We start from the raw sequence: 20,638 nt of genomic DNA on the forward strand, positions 1-20,638 counted from the left end.
TCAGGCCCTATTTTAACGATAATTCTTTTAGATTACCGGTTCAGTCACTTGTTTTAAGCATTTTAGATTATTCTAAAATTGCTCACTATGGAGGATACCATAAAAATCTCTGTTGACTTTGAGTGACACAAAATACAGCAGTTCACCTGATTTTTAGACTGAAAAAGACAAATCGTATAATGCCTTATTATCCCAGGACAAGCAGGCAGTCTATTCTTACATATGGTGACGTCATCGACGGAGCCTGGATGCAGAAGCCTCGCAAGCAGACTTGCTTGTAGAAACTAGAAGTTTCGAGTCAGCCTCACTGTGCGCATGCGCGGGTGCCTTCCCGCCCAGCGTAGGGCACGTCTCCTCAGTTCTCAGTTTTCCGTGAAGCCGAGAAGTCCGTCTTTGACTCTCTGCGTTTAACTTTCTTACTTCATGCCTTCTCTTACCACGGTTTGTGTTCTTTTTCTTCACGAATCGCTGTATTCTTTTATTTCTAGTTTAAAAAAAAAAAAAATTTTATTTCTTCCGTTCGGCTGCAGTCCAGGGGCTTCGACTTTGCGGCTTTTTTTTTTTTCCTCTTATGTCCCGGCAACAACGGGCATCAAGAAGTGTAGCCAGTGCCAGCGTGCGATTTCTCTCATGGACCCACACAGTAGGTGCCTCAAGTGCCTTGGGCCAGACCACCAAACGAAGTCGTGCGAGCGCTGTGCTATTCTTCAACCTCGAGCCCTTAAACATCGTCTACTTTCGTTGGAGAAACTCTTCGGGATGGATTCGACCACTTCCTCAACTCCGAAGCCGACCTCAGTTTCACCTTCAACCGAGGATCCTCCTGCCTCCACTGCTTTGACCTCGAGCCTCATCAGACCTTCTTCGTTTGCAGCGGCTCTTTCCTCGACGACGTCTGCTGTATCTTCCCCTGTATCCTCAGGTCAGATAGCTCAGCAGAAAGTTCCAGCAGTGGTGCTTAAGGTGCCTAAGACTTCCAAGTCGAAGCAAATTTCCACTGCCTCTGTGGAATCTCCAGCCAAAGCAGGTGGTCCGGTTTCAGATGCGGATCCATCCTTGCCGGCTTCTTTCCAGACCATGTTGGAGAAGCAATTCATTCAGTTCCTTGCTAATATAGGACCGAAGCTTGTTACTCTAATCCAGCCTGGGCATTCTGCAGACTCCTGCGAGGTCGAGCCTCTTCCTATGCCTTAAACTGAGACTACATACTCTATGCAGGGAGCAGAGTCTCTGCGAGTGTCTGGTCTGGCATCTATGCACGTAAAAATCAATAAAAACAAGAGAAAAAGGAAGCCGATATGGTTCTCCAAACTAGTCGCAGAGAAAATAAAGGCGAAAGAGTTGGTGTTCGTGAAATATAAAAAAACCCAAGAAGAGGAGAAAGGACTACAGGGTGAAACTGAAAGAAGCCAAGAGAGAGATACGTCTGGCGAAAGCACAGGTGGAAGAACAAATGGCTAAAAATGTAAAAAAGGGAGACAAAAATTTTTTAAGATATATTAGTGAAAGGAGGAAGATGAAAAATGGAATTGCTAAACTAAAAGATGCTGGGAACCGATATGTGGAGAGTGATGAAGAAAAAGCAAATGTGCTAAACGAATACTTCTGTTCTGTGTTCACAGAAGAAAATCCTGGAGAAGGACCGGGATTGTCTGGCAAAGTTACACAAGAAAATGGAGTAGATTCTGTGCCGTTCACGGAGGAGAGTGTTTATGAGCAACTTGACAAACTAAAGGTGGACAAAGCGATGGGACCAGACGGGATCCATCCCAGGATACTAAGGGAGCTCAGAGAGGTTCTGGCGAGTCCTATTAAAGACTTGTTCAACAAATCTCTGGAGACGGGAGTGATTCCTGGGGATTGGAGGAGAGCGGATGTGGTCCCTATTCGTAAAAGTGGTCACAGGGATGAAGCAGGAAACTACAGACCGGTGAGCCTCACTTCGGTTGTTGGAAAAATAATGGAAGTGTTGCTGAAAGAAAGGATAGTGTACTTCCTTGAATCTAATGGGTTACAGGATCCGAGGCAACATGGCTTTACAAAAGGTAAATCGTGCCAAACAAACCCGATTGAATTTTTTGATTGGATGACCAGAGAGCTGGATCGAGGACATATGCTAGATGTAATTTACTTAGATTTCAGCAAAGCCTTTGATACAGTTCCTCATAGGAGGCTGTTGAACAAACTTGAAGGGCTGAAGTTAGGACCCAAAGTGGTGAACTGGGTTAGAAACTGGCTGTCGGACAGACACCAGAGGGTGGTGGTTAATGGAAGTCGCTCAGAGGAAGGAAAGGTGAGTAGGGGAGTCCCTCAGGGTTCGGTGCTGGGGTCAATCCTGTTCAATATGTTTGTGAGTGACATTACTGAAGGGTTAGAAGGAAAAGTGTGCCTTTTTGCAGATGATACCAAGATTTGTAACAGAGTAGACACCGAAGAGGGAGTGGAAAATATGAAAAAGGATCTGCAAAAGTTAGAGGACTGGTCTAATGCCTGGCAACTAAAATTCAATGCAAAAAAATGCAGAGTAATGCATTTGGGGATTAATAATAGGAAGGAACCGTATATGCTGGGAGAAGAGAAGCTGATATGCACGGACGGGGAGAGGGGCTCTCGGGGAGGATAAGGCCATAATGGAGAGACTGAGTGAATTCTTTGCTTCGGCCTTTACAAAAGAAGATGTAAGCCGGGATCTACCTCCACTGGAAATTGTTTTCAAGGGTGATGATGTGGAAGAATTGAAATAAATCTCGGTGACCCTGGAAGACGTATTAAGTCAAATTGATACGTTAAAGAGTGATAAATTACCTGGGCCAGATGGTTTACATCCCAGGGTACTGAAAGAACTCAAATATGAATTTGCTGATCTGCTGTTAGTGATCTGTAACCTGTCACTAAAATCATCTGTAGTACCTCAATATTGGAAGGTGGCCAATGTTACTCTGCTTTTTAAAAAAGGTTCCAGGGGAGATCTGAGAAATTCTGGGGAGATCTGGGGGGGACACACTCCTCCCCCCCCACCGTGTACCTCTTGAAACATTCACAGGCACGATCAGCATCTTCCACCTGTTGCTTTTGCCGGTCTTGGCTCCCTTATAATGTTACATCCTGCTCATGTGAAGAGGAAATGATGTCATAACAGAGCTGAGGCTAGCACAAGCAGCAAGTGGAAGATGCTCATGGTGGCGGACATTTAAAGAGGTAGGGGAAGGTGGAGGAGAGGCGCCAGCGTCCCCATGAAGACGGTGCCCGGGGCAGTCCGCCACAGCCCCTCCCCCTTACTTTTGTTTCAGGTGCGGGGAGCTTGACTGCTTCACTTCCAGAATCAGGAAAAATGCTTAAAAACCTTCTTTAGCAATCATTTTATTAACGGGTGCTAGAATAGATGTGTGTGTCTGTCTTTCTTTCTTTCATTCTCTTTCTCTCTCCTTGGCCGCTTTCTGTCTGTCTGTCTCTTTCTTTCTATCTCTCTCTTTCCTCAGCTGTCCACCACCACCCCTTGCTTGCTCCCCCCCGTGCAGCAGCAGCCTTTTTCCCTTCGTTTTACGTCTCCCCCTGTCCAGCAGCACCTCTTCACTGCTCCCCCCTGTCCAGCAGCAGCCCTTCTCCCTTCGTTTTACCACCCCATGTCCAGCAGTACCTCTTCCCTGCTCCCCCTGTCCAGCAGTAGGCCTTCTCCCTTCCTTTTACCTCCCCCCCCCCCTGTCTAACAGCTCCTCTTCCCTGCTCCCCCTGTCCAGCAGCACCCCTTACCTGTTCTTCCTGGTTGTTCGTGTCTGCCCTGCTCTTCAGAAAAGCCTGCTGAGGATCACGGCCTGCCGTAGCGAACCTCACAGGCGCAATGCACCTCGGTAGCACGTACCTCTGGAAGATCTGGAGAGCAGGGAGGCCCGCACTTTGCAATTTCTCTGCCGGCTACTGGCACTGCTAAGCGCATAAGCACTCCCGCCGGCCATGGACCTACGGATTTAGGATCACGCAGGTAGGAGTGCACATGCATGCTTAGGGTTTTATTATAGTAGATTGCTTGATTAATTTTCATTTTCCAGTACATTGCCAGTATGTTTGTGAAATTCTAAGAATAATTCTATTATTTTGCATTGCCTACATCATTAACGCTTTTATGGCTAAAATGCAATGTTCAGTATAATTTAGGAATCAGAAAACATAATAATAATAATTTTATGAGTTTAATAGCATGATCCAAATTCAATCTTTGTTTTGCATTATTCATTTCTATTGTGTTAAGCCCCTTATTGTTTCAGGACATGCATCATTCAAAAAAAACGATGATTTTCCATGAAATGCAGTCGCCTATAAAACTACAGACATAGGGCTCCTTTTACTAAGCCGCGTTAGGGCTTTAATGCGCGCTAAACCTTAACGCCAGCATTGAGCTGGCGTTAGTTCTAGTCACGTAGAGCGGGTTTAGCTAACGCAGCTTGGTAAAAGGAGCCCATAGTAGATAAAGAATGGCATAGAGCAAAAATCTTTAATATAGAGAGGAAGGGGAAGGGAGAAGTGGAAGCTTGCTCTTAACGCCTTTGCCCTGTGTAGTCTTCACCAAAGCCTTTAGGCTTTATTTAATCCTTAACTCTACTCCTCTGCCTACCGACCCAGCCAGCAGATTAACCGTTCCCTTTAACTGTATCCATGGCATCCTGTTTGTCTGTCTTGTCTGTTTAGATTGTAAGCTCTTTTGAGCAGGGACTGTCTTCTTTGTGACTCTGTACAGTGCTGAGTACGTCTGGTAGTGCTATAGAAATAATTCATAGTAGTAGAAGCAGAACTAAGATTAGGATGTCATAATGCCTTATTCCACCAATAAGAACCAACCTCATCTGTGATGTCACAATGGCTTAATTGTCCTTGTTCTCCCCACTGCCCTCTTGAGCAGGCTAGCGCGGGGCTTAACAAGTGATGAAAAGTCACGCGTGTAAACCCCGCTAGCGCGGCTTGATAAAAGGAACCCTTAAACAGGACTCTGGACTCTACTGGCAACCAATGAAGTTTTTGGTAGCAAGGAGTAATGCGCTCCCATTTTTTTAAATCCAAAAATAAGACGAACAGCGGTATTCTGAATCGGCCTTAATTTTTTGAGTATTTTTTTTATAAGCCCCCAAGTATACAATATTTAGGTGAAAAATCAATTCTAGGGAAACTTATCTAAAATGATCGTTAAGTCTCCACCAGGGTTTATCCCACAACATATGTGCACCTAAAAGCACACCATAGGATTTAACCAGAAACATAATCTATCTTCACCATCAAGTGCTTTTTCTTTTATTCAACAACTAAAGTGCTGTGTGGGAGGGAAACTTTAAATATTAAATATTGCTTATCACCCTACTTACAAAAGATAATACAAAAATCCCACATTAGTTCATAATATCAAAGTGAGGATAAAAATGCTTATCTGTGGAAGCATGCAGCTGTTTTTATTTTTGGCCAATCTTTGATTTTTAAGTTTTCTCAACTTTGGAACGATCTTCCGTTCCTTATTAGAAGCGCTGGTTCTCTTCTATTTTTTCGTAAGCTTTTGAAAACTACTTTATTCACTAAACATTTTGGAAATTAATTTTCTTTTATATTTTTTTAAGTTAACTATTGTAAACCAGGTTGAGCTTTCTTAGAATGAAGACTCGGTATATAAAGCCAAGTATTAGATTAATATAATCGCGATTTTTTCTGGGGAGGGGGAAAATAAAAAAAACAGTCTTAATTTTAAAATAACCCATATTTTTTTCCTTCTTGCCGCCTTCCCGGCTTACCTGGTGGTCTAGAGGGCTTTCGGGGCAGGAGCGATTTTCCTACGCTCCTGCCCCGTGCAGATTGCCATGAGGAAATGGCTGCTGTGAATTCCCGTAGTCTCTCGAGACTACGTTGGGAGTTCCCGTAGTCTTTCGAGACTACGTTGGGAACTCCCTACAGCCATTTCCTCATGGCGATCTGCACAGGGCAGGAGCGTAGGAAGATCGCTCCTGCCCCGACAGCCCTCTAGACCACCAGGCAAGGCCGGGAAGGCGGCAGGGAGGGATAATCGCGGTTTATCCATTCGCGGTCCGGCTCTGCCCATATCCCCCGCGAATGACAAGGGAGCAGTGTAGATTAAATTCTGTTGAGAGGGGTGCTGTGGCTGATTGCCCCCCCCATTTCGTGTCCTTCTTCAGGGGCAAACTCAGAAGCACAATCGTTAGCACTTCCAACTTTTCAATGAATCTGGAGAGAATAAGCCATTATAAATTTAAATTTAACTCTAGACATGAACTCTTTTTATTTTTTATTTATCAGATTTGCAATAATATACAAGTAAAACACTTGTTACAGAAAAGGTACATTGTACATAAGAAATTATAGTTGAAACATGACAAAATATTTTCTTTCTTAGACCACCATTAATCGAAGGAGATCCATTTTTTCCCATGGAGGGGATTCCATAAAGAAAAATACAAATTAAGAAAGCAGTATACGATTAACTAACCCATATATCATATATCCAGTTAAATTTATAAATCACTAGAAATCTTTTTAATGTCTAGAAAGGCACATAGGGCTCCTTTTATCAAGCCACGCTAGCGGTTTAACGCGCAAAAGAGCGCGCGCTAAACCGCCGGCTGCGCTAGCCACTACCGCCTCCTCTTGAGCAGGCGGTAGTTTTTGGCCAGCGCAGGGGCTAACGCGTGATGAAAAGTTGTGTGTTAACCCCGCTAGCGCGGCTTGATAAAAAGAGCCCATAATTGTGAAGGTACCAAAAAAGGTGTGCTTAACCCCCAAATATCGAATCAAACATTTACATGGGTATGCCAATAAAAAAGAGGCCCCCAATTTTTTAACTTCATCTTGCATAATAAGAAATTCTTTTCTACGATCTTGCGTAGTTTTGGGAAATATCTGGGTAAATCCAAATTCTTTCCCCAGAGAACGTCACTTGTGAATTTCGAAAGTAAAGCTACATCACAGAGTTCAAATCCTGCTCAAATACAAAAGATACTAATAATGTTGCGACAAGTCCTCTTTTTAGAGGACTGTCTGGGTGCCTAGAGAGATTTCCAAAACCTGCCAGTTTGTCTGGGTTTTAGAAAGCCCAGAGCTCTGGAGGGCCTATTTGCATGCATGGATGTCATATGATGATATCACAGGGGACAACAGGTACGAGGGGGCATTCGGAGAAACTGAAGGGAGATAGGTTCAAAACAAATGCAAGGAAGTTTTTTTTCACTCGAAGGGTCGTGGACACTTGGAATGCGCTACCGGAGGAAGTGATCAGGCAGAGTATGGTACAGGGATTCAAACAGGGATTGGACGGATTTCTGAGGGATAAAGGGATCATGGGATACTGAGAGAGATGCTGGGATGTAATACAAGTATAGAAAACTAACCAGGTAATAAGTATGGAAACCCAACCAAGTCGTGAATGTGCAAGACCGGAGGATTAGGACTTCGATGGGAAGATAGGACTTCAATGGGAAACCAAGGTGGCAAGAGGGCCCCTTCTGGTTATTCAGACAGGTCGGGACCTGTTTGGGCCGCCGCGAGAGCGGACTGCTGGGCAGGATGGACCTATGGTCTGACCCGGCGGAGGCACTGCTTATGTTCTTATGTGTGTGACATCATCATGTTGACATCCATACATGCGTGGAGGTTCTCCAGCCACGGCCCTGAGCTCGGGGAAGGAGACATGAGGTCCATGCGGGGGAGGGGGAGGGAAGAACAAGATGGGAATGAGGTGGGGCCAAGTATCCTTTTTTTTATAAAGAGGAATTCTGGTAACACTATTAAAGAGAGATCAGGAAACATTTGCACAGTAGACCCCCAAAACAGATCATTGATATGTCTGAAGTAAAGATGCAGGAATTCAAAATTGGCATGTGATATGTAGGCAGGTGTGTAATAAGCTCATGTTCTTTCATGTTAGCCCAGGTTGGCCTTTTTGGGAGCCACCAGAAGAGTTTTCGAAGTTCCGTTCTTGATTGTCAATAAGGTAAAAGGCTAAACATTTCTGAACATCCCATTTCATCGCTTGTGTTCCCCGCTCAGGAACACCCAAGAAAACATGAACCCAGAGGATGAGGTAGATGAGTTTCTAGGACGTGCAATTGATGCCAGAAGTATTGATCGATTACGCTCTGAGCACGTTCGCAAGTTCCTCTTAACGTTCAGAGAACCAGACCTGGAGAAAAAGGTAAACTGCTCAAAATAAAAGAAGATAAGCTTGAATTCCGTTTTTGAAGTTATTTAATAACATGTGAAAAAATATTTTTGTATTTGTTGGGATTTATTAACTACCCTTTTTAAGATATTCACCGAACGTGGTATTTAACCGTAATATGGATCATAGAATATGATGGCAAATAAAGATCACCAGGTCCCTCTAGTCTGGCCATTTCCTATTCCAGATGCTTATGAAAGATCGTGTGCGACTATCGGTTCCCTTCTACTAAGGATCCTCTGCGCTTATCCCATGCTTTCTTGACTTCTGATGCTATTTCTGCCTTCACCACTTCCATTGGAAGCCAGTTCCCTGAATTCATTACCCTTTTTATGAAGACACATTTTCTTGTGTTAATCCACAGCCTAGCGTTTCAACCTTATATAATAACATGTTGTTCTAGAACTCTCTTTGCATTAAATGATCATGCTCTGTAATACATTGGGGCGGGGAGTTTTAAGGGGGAAAGGGGACTTCCTGATACAGTAAAACCTTGGATTGCAAGTACCATATTTTCACGCGTATAACGCGCATACGTGTATGACACGCACACGCGTATAGCGCGCAGGTCCAAAGCATTTCTGTAAAAAATTTTTTATATAGCACGCACACGCGTATACCGCGCATGCTGCTTTAACCTCCTCCCACTCCCGCTTACTCTTCTGGCCTGCGAACCGGCATCCTCCCCCCCGCTCGCATCACCCTCTCTCCCCCACGATCCTACATCCCCCCCCAGCACCGCAAAACATCTCTTACCCGATTGGGCACCGGCACCAGCACCAATGCACAGGATATGCCAGTGCCTGAAGATCCTCCCTCGTTGTTGCTGGGCTGGGCTGGGCGGTGCGAGGGAGGTCCTCCTTCTTCCTTGTGCCGGGCTGGACTGGGCTTTGAGTATGCACTGGCATGCCCAATCGGGTAAGAGATGTTTTGCGGTGCTGGGGGGGGATGTAGGATTGCGGGGGGGGGGAGGATGCCGGATCGGAATGAAAAAAAAAAAATTGTACAACGCGCTCATGCGTATAACGCACAAGGTTATGCACGGTTTGTAAAAATCATGTATAACGCACGCGTTATATGCGTGAAAATACGGTAACTTGGTTTGCAAATGTTTTGCAAGACAAGCAAAACATTTTATTAAATTTTAACTTGATATACAACAATGTCTTTCAATGCAAGTACATACAATATACACACATCACAACCAGTGTTCCCTCTAAGCGGGCGGGTGTTGTGAGCAAACTTTTTTCACTGTGAGCTAAAAATATCGGGCGCCAGCAAGTTATGAGCCAAATAAATATGTTGCTTTCTACCACAGAACTTCCTTACGTTTGTATGGAATCTATCCCCTTTCAACTTTAGAGAGTGCCCTCTCGTTCTCCCTGCCTTAGCTACTAAGTCTATTCCCTTCAGTACCTTGAATGTTTCTATCATGTCCCCTCTCAATCTCCTCTGCTCAAGGGAGAAGAGGCCCAGTTTCTCTAATCTTTCGCTGTACGGCAACTCCTCCAGCCCCTTAACCATTTTAGTTGCTCTTCTCTGGATCCTTTCGAGTAGTACCGTGTCCTTCTTAAAGTACCAGTGCTGGACGCAGTACTCCAGGTGAGGGCGTACCATGGCCCGGTACAGCAGCATGATAACCTTCTCTGTCTCTTCAGTCCAGCATCTGCCCCTTCCATTCACTGTCTGTCTTTCCCTGCCATCTCTCCTCCTGCCCCCCCCCCCACCCCCCAATTTGGTCTAGCATCCATCATCTTCCTTCTGTTCCCCTCATGGTCTGGCATCTCTATCCTTCCCTCCCCCCTGTGGTTTTTAGCATATCTCTCTTCTCATTTCCTCCACTCAGATCTGATCATTCTCTGCTCTCTCTTCCCTTTTCTTCTCTGGTCTTCCTTCTCTATTTTCTGCCTCCATCTAAATTAAATTCTTTCTTACTATTTAGTCCCGTTTCCCTCTTTTCACTGTGTCTACACACAGCTTGTCACCCCTTTCCCTCACCCCTCCATTATCTTACTATTTTCTTCCCCCTTTATTTATCTCCTCCTTCCATCCAGTATGTGTTCTTTCCCCACTTCCATTCAGCATCTGCTCTCCCTTCTCAACTGACATCCATCTGCCTTCTGCTCTCTCTCCCTTCTTCTCACTTCCATCATCTGTCCCCTTCTCTCTCTCTCTCATCTCCTCCATTCCATCATCTGCCCCTTCTCTCTCTCTCTCCCCCCCCCCCAACTTCCATCATCTGCCCCCCTTCCCCTCACCTTTGTGGGTCACTTTCTTTCCCCTGAGGTTGGCTCATGTCACAGGGGAAGCTTTGGCCGAGCAGAACCGCTTGATTGACAGTGGAACTTACTTGATTGATGTCGATGCTGGGGCCCGTTGCCGTTTGAAGGAAAAAAAAAAAGGTGGAAAAAAGGAACCTGTAAAGGCGAGAGGAAGGGAAACCTCCAGGACAGCTGCTTTTTGCCCTCCTTCAGCGGCCCAAGAGTTCAGACCAGCAGCGGCAGCTCTGTATGCTTTTAACTTCGGCACAGAGCTGCCCCTAATCAATAGTTTAGCGCGGTTTCATGAGGCAGCCTCGGGGCCTTTGATAGCCGGCCCGCTTCGATGATGCAATGTGGGCCGGCCTAGCAAAGGCCCCGAGGCTGCCTTATGAAACCGCGCTAAACTATTGATTAGGGGCAGCTCTGTGCCGAAGTTAAAAGCATACACAGCTGCCGCTGCTGGTCTGGAGGTGCGGAGACAAGGCAGGAGGCAAACGCGGTGGAAGGCAGGAGTCCCGGCGAAGGCAGGAGTCCCGGCACAGCGACTGCAACAGGAAGTTGCAAGTCAGCTGACGCCGGCCTTTCGTTGCGGCGGGGACAGAATCCTTCGCGGACCGGCAAGATTTTGTTTGCGGACCGGCGGTTGAAGAACTGTGCTCTACACTGTGTGCGCTGTGACGAGAAACTTGTGCGCTGCGAGGTAATATTTTGTGCGCCAGCGCACCCCAGCGCAGCTTAGCGGGAACACTGAACTATGCCAATGGTTCTTCTCTCTCTGACGCTGCAGGCGTGTAGCGACTGTTCTAAATTGGCGAGGCCTTGCAATACAAGTACGTTTTAAAGTTTGGGGGGTTGTGGAACGAATCGTCTTGAGTTTCCATTATTTCGTATGGGAAAATTCGCTTTGATCTACAAGTGTTTTGGATTACAACCATGGTTTCAGAACGAATTATGCTTATAAACCAAGGTTTTACTGTATTTTGTATTAAAGTTTTTAGGTTGTGGAACGAATCGTCTGAGTTTCCATTATTTCCTATGGGGACGTTCGCTTTGCTATACCAGTGCTTTGGATTACAAGCATGCTTCTGGAACGAATTATGATCGCAAACCAAGGCTTTACTGTATTTCAATAACTGGGCTGAGCAATCATAATCACCTCAGCATCTCTTTCCCAGAACAATCATGTAACCCCTCCCCTCCCCCCCCCCCAAGAGTAGCTGAAATGGTTACAGAAAATATGGGAAGCAACTACTATGGAAAGCAACACAGCTGAGCCGTAACTAAAGGCTCCTACACAGGGAAGAGAAGTGCCACAAGCGCGTGCGGTAGTGGGGGTGGGGTGGGGTAGAAAGGAGGTCGGGTACGGGCGCTCCCGTCAAGAGCGCACCCGGGGCAGACTGCTCGCCTCCTTACTATGCCACTGAAGTGACTCTTTCTCTGGACTGACTTATCATTCCCTTCTGTTCTCCACGGACCCTCGGATCAGCTGACCAGAACTTATTGGACTGTTTCCCCAATTAAGGAATTTTATTACACCAGAAACACTAATTTCTCTGTTACAGCTCCAACCCAATGGAATGCCATGCCTTCGCAACTCCGCCAAGAAAATTCACTTGATAAATTCAAGACTAAACTAAAAACTTTCTTATTCCAAAACGCATACCATAGCTTTTAACATTTCCTCTGTCTAATAGCGCAGCAGTATATAAAACAAACTGCTTCTAAAAAGCGACCCACCCCCCTTCCGGGTGTTTTTTTTTTCCTCTGCCCTCTTCCCTTTATTTATTTTTATTTTTATGATGTAATTACAAACTTTCCTTCCCCCCTTCTCCCACAAACTCGCGTACGCAATTGTATTTGTTTATTTAATGTTTAATGTTTAATTTTTTTTTTTCTTTACCCCTTTTCTTAAATATATTTTAATATTTTTATCTATGTAAACCGGCCGGATACATGATGACGGTCGGTATATTAAAATGTAAATAAACTTGGAAACTTTTGCCTACGAAGTTCTCGCTGTGCTGTTTTGGCAAATGTCGCATCTCATGAGTTGTAACAGGGCTGTTCTTTTCCACACAGTACTCCAAGCAAGTGGATGACCGATTTGGAGCGTACGTGGCTTGCGCCTCTCTCGTCTTCCTCTTCATCTGCTTTGTTCAGATCACTATTGTACCACAGTGAGTAGATGCCGCTCAGTACTTTGCACTCCCTCCTCCTTAACTCTAGTTAGCGCACAAAAGTGAAACGATAACGTCACCGCCATGAAAACCTAAAATAGTGTAGGTGCTATTCATTCAGTGGTACCATGGTATCAGCTCTAGTTTTTGAGATACAGAACATGTCATATACCACTCTTCATTCTGCTCGCCCATTAACAAATCAGGATCAGGATATTTTCATGTAGTACAGTACTCCCCCAATATTCACGGGGGTTCCGTTCCAGGAACCCCCGCGAATCTTGAAAAACTGTGAATGTGGTTTTTCGTGAGGGAGACTGGAAAGGGCAGCGGGAGAGGCAAGAGAGAGCAGCCGAAGCGCCGGCGAGTGAAGGAAATCACTCACTGTATGCTCCGACCGCCTCTTCCTGTACTAAAGTCGGGCCTCACCAATCAGGAGCTGCGTGTCAAATCAGCTCCTGATTGGTGAGGCCCGACTTTAGTACAGGAAGAAGCGGTCGGAGCATGCAGCAAGTGATTTCCTTCACTCGCTGGCGCTCCGGCTGCCCTCTCCTGCCTCTCCAGCTGTCCTCTCCTGGTCGGCGGTTCGCGGTCAGAAAATACTGCAAATGACCGGGACTGTGAACCGCCGTCCGCGAATTCGTGGGGAAGCACTGTATTAAAAATCAAAAGAAAAGTACACAACATGAAAATTACTCATTTCATACCAAAAGCACGTTTATGATACAAACTTTCCAGTCATTCGACACACAAGAAGCTCCCTTTGTAAGACTTTCGAGAGTGGGATCTGCCAGGACAATCCCGCATCAGATTCCAGCAATAGTCTGCCATCATGTGTGCATCCCATCTTCCGTGGTATCTTGGCTTCCATTGTTTTTATGTCTTGGTGAAATCTTTCACCTTGCTCTTCGCTTAAGTCACCCAGGTTCTCTGGAAAGTGATCTAAGAGGTAGATGCACTGAAGTTAGCGATCGTCGCTATACTTGTTTTCACAGCTTTAGTGACGATGGCTATTACTGACCCGATTCACAAAACAGCTCACTGTGTGTTTTCCCCCTCGATCACCCATGTTCTGATCTGGCCATGCAAATTAGCTAAAACTCCATGCAAAGTAGCCAAGCAATTGATGCACTAGCATCGCTTGGCTATGCAAAAAAATAAGTAAATAAAACGGGTTTTAGCTGTTGGAAAAAAAACAGTTTAGACCTGTGTTACCGACAGGTCAGTCTGATTTTTTTTTCTTTTTGTTTTCATTACCTCAGATATTTTACATGTGTCACACACATAAAATATCTGTCTCATAAGAAAAAAAAAGAAAAAAGCACCCCCATGCCAATGACGGCCCTCCCTCCCCAACAAACCGGCACCGTGAAATGGCTGGCCGCCCCAGTGCAAACGGCAGGACAAATGCCCACTTCCTCCTGGCATACCCCCCCTCCCCCCGCAAAAGAAGGGAAGCAGCCTTGTCACTGCTGTTAGGGCACTGTGACCCCCTGCCCCATGGCAGCGAAAATGTCAGAAGGGATGTCTACTGCCGCCTGCCAATGCGACCTCCCCCCTCCCACTACAGCAATAGGGCTGAAAGGATGCCCACTCCCTCCTGCCACTGAAGGCCCACTCCCGTGCTAGGTGCCCCCCCCAACATCCTCTGCCATCCTCCTCCCCACCCCCCAAAAAAAAGGCAGGAGGGATGCCCATTCCCTCCTGCCAATTCAACTTCTCGCCCCCACGGCATTTGATAGCAGGAGGGATGCCCACTCCTGCTATCAAAGGCCCTCTCCCAGTCTAGATGCCTCTCAAACATCCTCTACCCTCCTCTTTACCCCCCCCCCCCCCCGAAAAAAGGCAGGAGGGATGCTCACTCCCTCCTGCTACCGGAGGTTCCCCGCCATCCCCCGAAACCCCCCCCTCCGGTACCTTCTTAGAAACGTTGGAACAGGATGGAAGCTCAATCTGTCCTGCCCTTAGGATTGCTACTCCAGAATGGCAGGGCTTTCCCTCCCTGGTGCATCATGTGATGTACGGGGAGGGGCCTAAGGCCCTGATTGCCTCAGATGCCTAAGGCCTCGCTCCTTGGGAGGGGATTTAGGTATCTGAGCCAATCAGGGCCTTAGGCTTCTCCCTCTGTATCCCGGGATACAATGGGAAAGAGTCTAAGCCAATCTAAGCCTCCGGTGGCAGGAGGGAGTGGGCATCCCTCCTGCCTCTTTTTTTTTTTGGGGGGAAGGGGGATGGCAGAGGATGTTGGGGGGGCACCTAGCACGGGAGTGGGCCTTCAGTGGCAGGAGGGAGTGGGCATCCTTCCAGCCCTATCGCTGCAGCGGGAGTGGGGGGAGGTCGCATTGGCAGGCGGCAGTTGACATCCCTCCTGACATTTTCGCTGCCATGGGGGGGGGGGGGGTCACGGTGCCGTAACAGAAGTGACAGAAGGGGGGGTCACGTGATGCTTCCTGCCTGAGCGGTCGCACGCCGGAGAGCTCCTGCCTCACCCCTACTAAAACCGGTCAAAATACCGACTCCTTCGTGTCCCCGCGGCAGAAACGAGCGGACGGGACAGGGACTGACACCCCGCTCTTCTATTTTTTATTTTTTGAGCTTCGGGAGTGACTGCGGAGGCGGGGGGGTCCAGTGGGGCTGTCTGCCTGGACGACCGCGTGGCGGTGAACTTCGACCGCATCCCCGCTGGCCTCGGCGCTCCTGCTGAAGATTTTAAGTCCCCTCGGCAGAAACGAGCAGGCGGGACGGGGACTGTCACACCGTCTCTCTCTATCCCTGTTCCTTGGGGGCGACTGCGGCGACGGGAGGGTCACGCGGTGCTGCCTGCCTGGAAGGCCGCGTGGCAGATAATTCCGGCCTCACCCCCGCTCAACCCGGCCTACATATTAACTATATCAAGTCCCCACGGCAGAAACGAGCAGGTAGGAAGGGGATCTCTACCCTGTTGTTTGCTCATCATCGGGGGAGACAGCAGAGGCGGGGGGGGGGCCACGTGGTGCTGCCTGCCTGGGTGGTCGCGTGCCGGAGAGCTCTTACCATACCCCCGCTGAAAGTGACGGGCACTACAGGCCTTTCAGCGTCCCCAAGGCGGAACCGAGCAGGTGGGCCGGGGACTTCCAGACCGCTTTTCCCTTCCTGGTCCTCGGGAGCGACTGTTGCGGCACGGGGCATGCCCATAAAAACGGCGAGAGGCGCCCGGGATAAATCCTCTCTTACCCCCTCCAAGATGGCGGCGGAGCAGGCCACGTTCACTATCCCCGCTGGCGACTGGATCACAGACATCACGCGGTCGGTCACGGCGGCGCTGGCAGACAAACTGAATAAAATTCAATCAGCGGTGGATGAAATGCACGAGAAATTCGATTCACACAGTCAGCGCCTAACAGAGGTAGAGCAGCGCGTGTCCGACCAGGAGGACACGTGTGTGACGCTGACGGCCCAGGTGGAAGAACTCACACGGACGTCCCGGGAGTTGCAGGCGGCCCTAGAGGAGCAGGAGAACAGGAGCCGACGGAACAACCTGCGGCTGGTCGGGCTCCCGGAGACGGTGAGTGACCAGGATCTCTACATGATTTTCAGCAAATGGCTCCCTGAGACCTTGAATCTGTCGGGGGGAGCGGAGGCCTTCGCCTGCGAACGGGCGCACCGCATCGGAAACCGACCTCTGGAGGGGGGTAGGGCGAGGACCGCCATAGCCCGCTACTCTAACTGGAGAGAAAAAGAACTCATACTCCGGGCCTTCCGAAAGGCGGGCACCTTGGATTACAACGGATCCCGAGTGCTCATATTCAATGATTACTCTGTGCGGGTGGCGGCCCAACGCAAGCTTATGGCGCCCTCCTGCACTGACCTCCACAACAGGGGAGTTAAGTTCGCGCTGGTCTATCCGGCGAAGCTCCGAGTCTGGCATGAGGGCAAAACTTTCACCTTTAACAGTGGAGAGGAGGCCAGGGCGTTTCTGGCAACTTTACCTGCCTAATGTTACCCTAAACCGGAAGTGGCTGCTTTGCGGCTCACCTGCTGATGCGGCTCAGTACTCCTGGGAGCTGTGTTGGAGTCCTTTTGAATTTATCCCCTGCGCGTTCAGCGGAACCGAGTGACCAAGCCGCTATTGCGGTGGTGGAGCTTCTTTCCTCGACTTGGATATGATTCCTGAATCCGGGCGGCTGGAGTGACCTGAGTGATACGCGCTTGGCATTGAAGGGCAGCGGAGCTTACGCCTTTCCAGTGGACTCCTGTATCTCCGCCGGCTACCCTAACCCTTGACTGACTCTCCTTGATCTTGGTGCGGGCCGTCCTGGCTGGAGGGGATTCCTTTCAAAGGGGCATGCGGCAGCTCTGGAGCACTTTCTTGGACTACTTGGTATCACCTATTCACTGTTCACTGTTTGTGTTTAACTTCCTGTTTTTGCATTAAATGCGGGGACTATATGTTAGGGGTATTGTTCAGTGGGTGGGGGGGGGGGAGGGCTTCGGGCAGGTTGGGGGAACTGTATGGGTTTGTATGCTGATGGGATGGGATCAGCCTGGGGGGCAAGACTGGGGGGGGGAGGGTGGAGGGAGAGGTCAGGGGGGGGGAGTGAATGGGAGCGTGTGGTTGTGTACGGGATGAGTGAGCAGGGGGGAAGGGTGGGGGTCTGGGGGGTGGATCTGGAGGGCACAGAGATACCAGGGACAGCGAAGCTTAGCTGGGAGGCTTCGCCTGGGCCCACTTATTCTTTTTGTATTGGACGAATGCGTATTTGGCTGGTGGAAAATGGATGAGTTCACACTCTCTGGGAGGGGTGTTTCCTTCTGGATTACTGTGCTGCATAGAGCTACTCTCTCACTGTTATGGCTGATTTACGAGTTGTAACCTTTAATGTCGATGGCATCAGGTCCCCGGTAAAGAGATCCCGTATTCTTACCAGCTTGCGACATTTGAATGCGGAAGTAGCGTTCCTGCAAGAAACCCACCTCACTCAGATCGAACACTCTAAGTTGCGAAGAAATTGGGTTGGGGATGTTTATTCCTCCTCCTCCGGGGGCAGGAAACGTGGGGTGGCGATACTGTTGCACAAGAGACTACCTTTTACCTTGCATAAACAATTGACTGATCGGGAGGGGAGATATGTACTTGTGCTGGGGGAACTTTGGGGATTAAAACTGTTACTCTGTAATTTGTACGCCCCCAACTCTTACTGTCATAAATTTTTCTCCTCTGTTCTCTCCCTAATTTCGGCTTACCCGGATTATCAGGTGGTTCTGGGGGGGGACATGAATATCACTGCAGACCCGGGGGTGGATTGCAGACCTCCCAGGAGCAGTCTGAGAGATCATGATAATAAGGGGGTGGGCTTCCTGATGCAGCATTTAGGTCTGGTGGATGTATGGCGGACACTACACCCATATGACTCGGAGTTTACTTTCTACTCTCATGTACATAAGGTCTATGCCCGCTTGGATTATATACTACTAGACCAACGGCTGTTCTCTAGGGCTACTAGATCGGAGATAGTGGATTCCACGATCTCGGACCATGCTACTGTGGACCTCACACTGACACTGGCAGCTGGCAGGAAGGCCTCCTCTTGGAAAATGGCATTACACCTGTACCAAGACCGGGAATTCCGGACGTATCTACGGGCACGATGGGCGGATTACCAGGCTACAAATGACACCCCGGATATTGGACCAATATCTTACTGGTATGCTTCCAAGGCAGTCCTGAGGGGGCATGTGATCGCATACACTGCGGCTAAACGCAAAGCCCGGGGCGCTGAGCTTCTTTCGCTCACGAGACAACTGCATGGTTTTCGCAGGGCCCATATCTCCTCTCTCTCGGATAAGGAGCGACAGGAATACAGGACTATTCGAGACCGTATTGAGACTCTGCTTCATCAAAGAGCGGAGCAGACCCTTGCGTTCCAACGGTATAACCTGCATAGATGGGGAGGGAAGACGGGGAGACTTTTGGCGAACCTAGTGAGACCTTATAAGAAACGTCAAATCATTACGGCGATCCGCGATGCTGGGGGCACTCGACATGACGGGGAGAGACAAATTGCGGAGCAATTTGTTAAGTACTATGAAACCCTATACGGTAAGAGACCGCTAGATGAGATGGCCCTTCAGGATTTTTTCAGGGGGTTATCCCTACCTCGCCTGGAGGAGGATCAGGCTGCATCCTTGAGCCTGCCGATCACCGAGGCTGAACTCCGTGCCACTATTCGGTCCCTTAAATTGGCAAAGGCGCCTGGCCCGGATGGGTTTGGGCCCGAATACTACCGCATTCTAGAAGATCTGGTGGCGAAGCCCCTGAGTGCAATGTATAACGAAGTGGCAGCATCAGGGGGCTCCTTTCCGGATAACATGGCTCACATAGTTCTACTCCCTAAGCCGGGCAAGAACCCGGATCTGGTGGGGTCGTTCCGCCCAATCTCCCTACTAGATCAGGATATTAAGCTTCTGGCTGCGACTTTGGCGAGACGTTTGAATGGCCTTCTTCCCGATCTCATTCACCCAGATCAGGTTGGGTTTGTGCCGGGTCGATACGCCTCTATGAACTTAATGAAGGTCTTGGGAGCGATTCATGACAGAGTAGGCGGGGGGGGTCAAGAGGCGGTGGCGGGACTGGATATGGAGAAAGCATTCGATAGCATCTCTTGGGATTATCTCTTTTGGGTCTTACGTCGGGGCGGATTTCAGGGTGACTTTCTGGCCTGGGCTTCTGCCCTATATCACAACCCCAGGGCGCGCCTACTGGTCAATGGGGGTTTGACGGAAGATTTCGGTCTGCAGAGAGGAACTAGACAGGGGTGCCCGCTCTCACCGCTCCTCTTCCTCCTGGCTATTGAACCCCTGGCGGCGAAAATCCGGCAGGATATGACAATTCAGGGAGTTGTGGTACGGGGACAGGAATGCAAAATCAGCCTGTTTGCTGATGACATCTTACTCTACCTGGACCAGGTTTCCGTGCATTTGCCCAGAGCTCTGGAGGTGATCCGAGCCTTTGGAGCACTGTCGGGCTTACAAGTTAATTGTAGTAAATCGGAACTTCTGCTACTGGCTGGGGGTCGGGCGGAGACCTGGCATGCGGGGTTGCCTATCGCACCCACGACTAAACCAATGAGATACCTCGGCATATACCTCAGCACTGATCTTCCCACGCTTTACAACGCAAATATCCGCCGGCCCCTTGAGGCCATCGCAAAACTGTGCCAAGCTTGGCAGGACCTGCCGCTGGGGATTCTGGGTCGGGTGGCCTTAGTGAAAATGAGTCTGGTACCGAAGCTCTTGTATCCCTTGCAGGCCATGCCACTTTGGCTCACCAGGAGGGACGAACTTGTCTTTAAATCTACTATCTCTCGATTTATTTGGAGGTCTCGCACTCCTCGGATAGCGATGTCCAAGCTTATCTTGGATAAATCACTGGGGGGACTTAATGTCCCGGATATTCGGCTTTATAATGTTGCCTCCCTCCTCCGTTGGATTCACGAAGGCTATAGTGAGTGCCCCCGCTACTCCCCTCGAGGATGGTTGGCGAGCTGGAGTGCCCCCTTTCAATTTATGAACCTCATACATCGACATGATGATCCTGGGAGGCGCTATACGGTTTGTTCTCGTTTTCTGCGCCCGTTCAGACTGGCTTGGCGTTGGTGGAGGCGACGACAGCAACTACCACCGGACATATCCCCTTTTGTGCGCCTGGAGGGCAACCCCAGGTTCCCACCAGGCAGGGGACGATCTGTATTTCAGCATTGGTCGGCCCGGGGTTGTAGGTTGATGGAAAACGTACTTGACCTGTCTCCGTCTGGATTTCCCTCTTTCCAGCAGGTCCGGGACGCGTGGGGCCTTCCCTCGAGCTATATGTTTTCTTATTTTCAGGTTCGTCACTACTGGGAGACGGAACGTAGGGGAGTGGTGGGGGCCTGGGTCAGGGGCCCTCTGGATATCTTGTTCTCGGCCACCCAGCCCGTGCTAAACTCCCTGGCGCGCTGGTATCGCGTCCTTAAGTT

At 48.9% G+C, this 20,638-nt stretch overlaps 1 protein-coding gene across 1 annotated transcript in view; it reads left to right on the forward strand.

Annotated features, from left to right (window-relative positions):
• ADCY5 (adenylate cyclase 5) overlaps nt 1–20,638 on the forward strand; it is a 477,676-nt gene that overhangs the window by 360,804 nt on the left and 96,234 nt on the right. Inside the window, 2 exon segments of the mRNA XM_033944132.1 lie at nt 8,035–8,179; nt 12,547–12,644. Coding sequence (XP_033800023.1) covers nt 8,035–8,179; nt 12,547–12,644 — 243 coding nt within the window.

The sequence above is a fragment of the Geotrypetes seraphini genome, chromosome 5 (assembly GCF_902459505.1).
Source record: "Geotrypetes seraphini chromosome 5, aGeoSer1.1, whole genome shotgun sequence".
In the NCBI taxonomy this organism is placed as follows: Eukaryota; Metazoa; Chordata; class Amphibia; order Gymnophiona; family Dermophiidae; genus Geotrypetes; species Geotrypetes seraphini.